The sequence below is a fragment of the Anneissia japonica genome, unplaced genomic scaffold (assembly GCF_011630105.1).
Source record: "Anneissia japonica isolate Jap-2015-1 unplaced genomic scaffold, ASM1163010v1 scaffold287972_len269925_cov191, whole genome shotgun sequence".
NCBI classification, from domain to species: Eukaryota; Metazoa; Echinodermata; class Crinoidea; order Comatulida; family Comatulidae; genus Anneissia; species Anneissia japonica.
Window position 1 is genome coordinate 265,709 of NW_022686996.1, and position 3,046 is coordinate 268,754.

The 3,046-nt window shown below is 34.5% G+C and overlaps 1 protein-coding gene across 1 annotated transcript in view; it reads right to left on the minus strand.

Annotated features, from left to right (window-relative positions):
- Window positions 1–1,010, minus strand: part of LOC117118035 — a 16,655-nt gene extending 15,645 nt beyond the window's left edge. The window contains exon 1 of the mRNA XM_033262524.1: window positions 227–1,010. Within this exon, the coding sequence (XP_033118415.1) occupies window positions 227–1,010 (784 nt within the window). The remainder of the gene's footprint in view (window positions 1–226) is intronic.
- Window positions 1,011–3,046: the final 2,036 nt, after the last annotated feature.

Genomic DNA, 3,046 nt, shown 5'->3' on the forward strand with positions numbered 1-3,046 from the left:
AGATTTAGATCTCTTTCATCTTCACCGACTAACACTACATCATCAGCCCAAAATAAGGCTCCAATTTTAACATTAAATATATTAACTCCAAGGTTACTTTTTGTTATCATTTTTTGTAATTCATTGATGAAAATTGAAAACAAAATAGGTGACAGTGAACAGCCCTGTTTGACTCCTTCATCGATATTGAAGAAATCAGTTTCTATATCTTGAAAAATAACTTTACCTTGTACATTTTCATATAAATTCTTAATAATTTGGAGTAAATTTCCTTTAACACCAATATTACTAACAGCTGAGAATAACCCTTCTCTCCAAACAGTGTCAAATGCTTTTAAAAAATCTGAAAATGCAAGAAATGTTTTTTTGCCTTCTGATTGTCGTGTGCTAATGATGCTTTTAAGTGTGAAGATATGATCTTCACACCTTCTATCCTCTCTAAAACCACCTTGCACTTCACTTAAGACATTAAACTCTTCTAAGTGACACTGTTTGGGAGATAATGCGGTTGTAACCTTAGCGACACAAGAGTTGAGTGTAATGCCTCTGTAGTTGCTAAGGTCTTTGGGATCACCCTTCTTAAATATTGGAAATATGACACCCACATTCCAGTCGTTTGGAATTGTCTTGAGTTCACTCAACCTTTTAAATAAAATATATAGTGATCTAATCATGCCATTTCCTCCGTTCTTTAACATTTCATTTGTTATGGTATCTAAACCAGGGCTTTTATTATTTTTGCAATGTGCAATAGCTGCAGCAACTACCTCATAAGTTAAGTCAAGCTCATTTAAAGTATTATTTTGGTCGTCACTATCACATGAATTAAAATCATTTTCTAAAAGTGAGTTTACAGATGTGCTATCCTCAGGGATTATATTTTTATTACCAAGGGTCTTGAAATACTCAGTTAGTGATGATTTAATTGTTTCTTTATCTGATGTTATTGTTTGGGTATTAGAAATAATAACAGAATTTATATTATTGGTTTTCTTATTACCCTTTAACATGGTCCAAAAATCACTGCACTGGACCCCTCCTTTTTTGCAAGTTTTGCACATTTGTTAACACGACTTTGCATTATTTTCTTATTGATCATTAATTTACATTCTTTACGACTACGTTGGTAATCATCCCATAATAAATTGCACCTTTCTTGGTCAAATTCAGGAGAATCTTTATTTTTAGAATAATGAAGATGTGATTGACACGCCACTCTTCTTTTTTTAATTAATGTTTCAAATTCTTTGTCGAACCATGGTTTATGGGTTTTCTTTGTCTTTTTGTATCCAAAACAATTTTCAGCTGTGGATAATACATGGTTTTTCCATTGATTCCATACTTCGTTAGCATTTAAATTTGAAGGATCCCAGTTTTCAAATTTGTTGTTGATATCTTCCTGAAATGGTCTCCAAGTTTGATCTTGTTTTATGTTCCAAAAAGTCTTATTATTAACATTTTTATGCGTATTACCAAGATTGTTGTATTCATGATTTACGTCAATAATGACTACGTTGTGGTCACTACCTACTACTAAGTGGTACCAACATTCTTCGTCTATAAAGAGTTCATTAATTTTTGAATACAGGTTATTGGTTACAAGGCCATAATCTAATATACTTTTGTTATTGTTTTTAAACCACGTAAAAATAAGTTGAGTAAATAAATTTCAACAAATTAAATAAATTTCAACAAATTAACGAAATCAGAAATCACATGGGAATGGATGGGGCTGTTACGCTAAAATTGGTCCGGCCTAAAATCAGTCCGATTTTAGCCGCTAAAATTTATCCGGGGGACCAATTTTGGCCGGCCAAAATCAGTCCTCCTTGGATAATATTGGTCCCGGCCAATTTTGGCTTAGCTTAAATCGTTCCGCCTCACCTGCTACTCAGTGCTACACTATACAATGAAGGTGAAGGTTAAGGTTAAGTCCAATCTTGAGCCTATTTTGCATACATCGCCGTATATAAGGCTGCAGCAGCTGTATGCGAAAGAATTCATTTGATAGCAGAGGCTCGGTTTGGTTAGTATACTAAGTATAAGAAGTAAAAGAAAGATTGTGCTTACTTTTTAGTTTCAGGTGATGTACACCTTACAAGGAAGCCTAATTATTTGACATTTTAGTAAGTCGACATCCATTAATTAAAGCTGCTGAAAATATGGAAAGAATCACGATCCACAGCAGGGAATATCGTTGTATACAGTATACTAGAAATTGCAAATTGCAAGTGAAGTGCTGAGAAGTACAACAGCATATAAATGTTCTTCGAACAAAATTATTTATGCGAGTCAAGTAAAAATAATGAATAATAAAAATACAACAAATAATATGAGACACGACCCATTGTCTATATTAGAACATTTCTCATTGGGTAACTATAAAGTCGTAATTTTTTATTTTTGTCAAAAAGTGTCTATAACGTGGTGAATTTTGGTTTAGGTTTTTTTTTAATAAAGTTTCAAAAATGTCTATGTATGTGGAAAATATAGTTGATTACCAAAGGTTACTATTTTTATTTTGAAGACTGCATGGTCTAGGAAGTGTACATTTTTTTTATGGGGCAAGTTTCCAAGGGCGGGTTTTCTAGGGGCGAGTTGACTGCCAAAGAGTGTTGCCAAAGTGCGAGCCAGCGTGTTATTTGATCACAAGTGCGAGACATCGCAAGTGTGATCCAGCGAGCCATGACGTCACGACAATAGATACAGTACGAGACGTTACTCGAGTTGTGCGAGGTATCGGCTAAGATTTGTGGAGTACAATTCAAAAAAAATGTAGGTCTAATAATGAATTATTGTGATGTTAAATAGGCAATGTTAGCTATCAAGGAGCGACGTTGTTTTTCATTGGGACCTTCGTCCCTTCGAGTCTAGGCCTATACCATCCTAGCTAGTGTAGGCCTAGAATAGGATAAGGCTAGCGCGACATGCGGATGTTGGTACGTGTTGGTTAGTCTACAAACGTCTCCTAAAGTAATTGATTTTACCCGGCAGAACGAAAGAAAGACACTCCGCTTTTCAGTCGTCTTAAGCCCTTGTTTTTTGA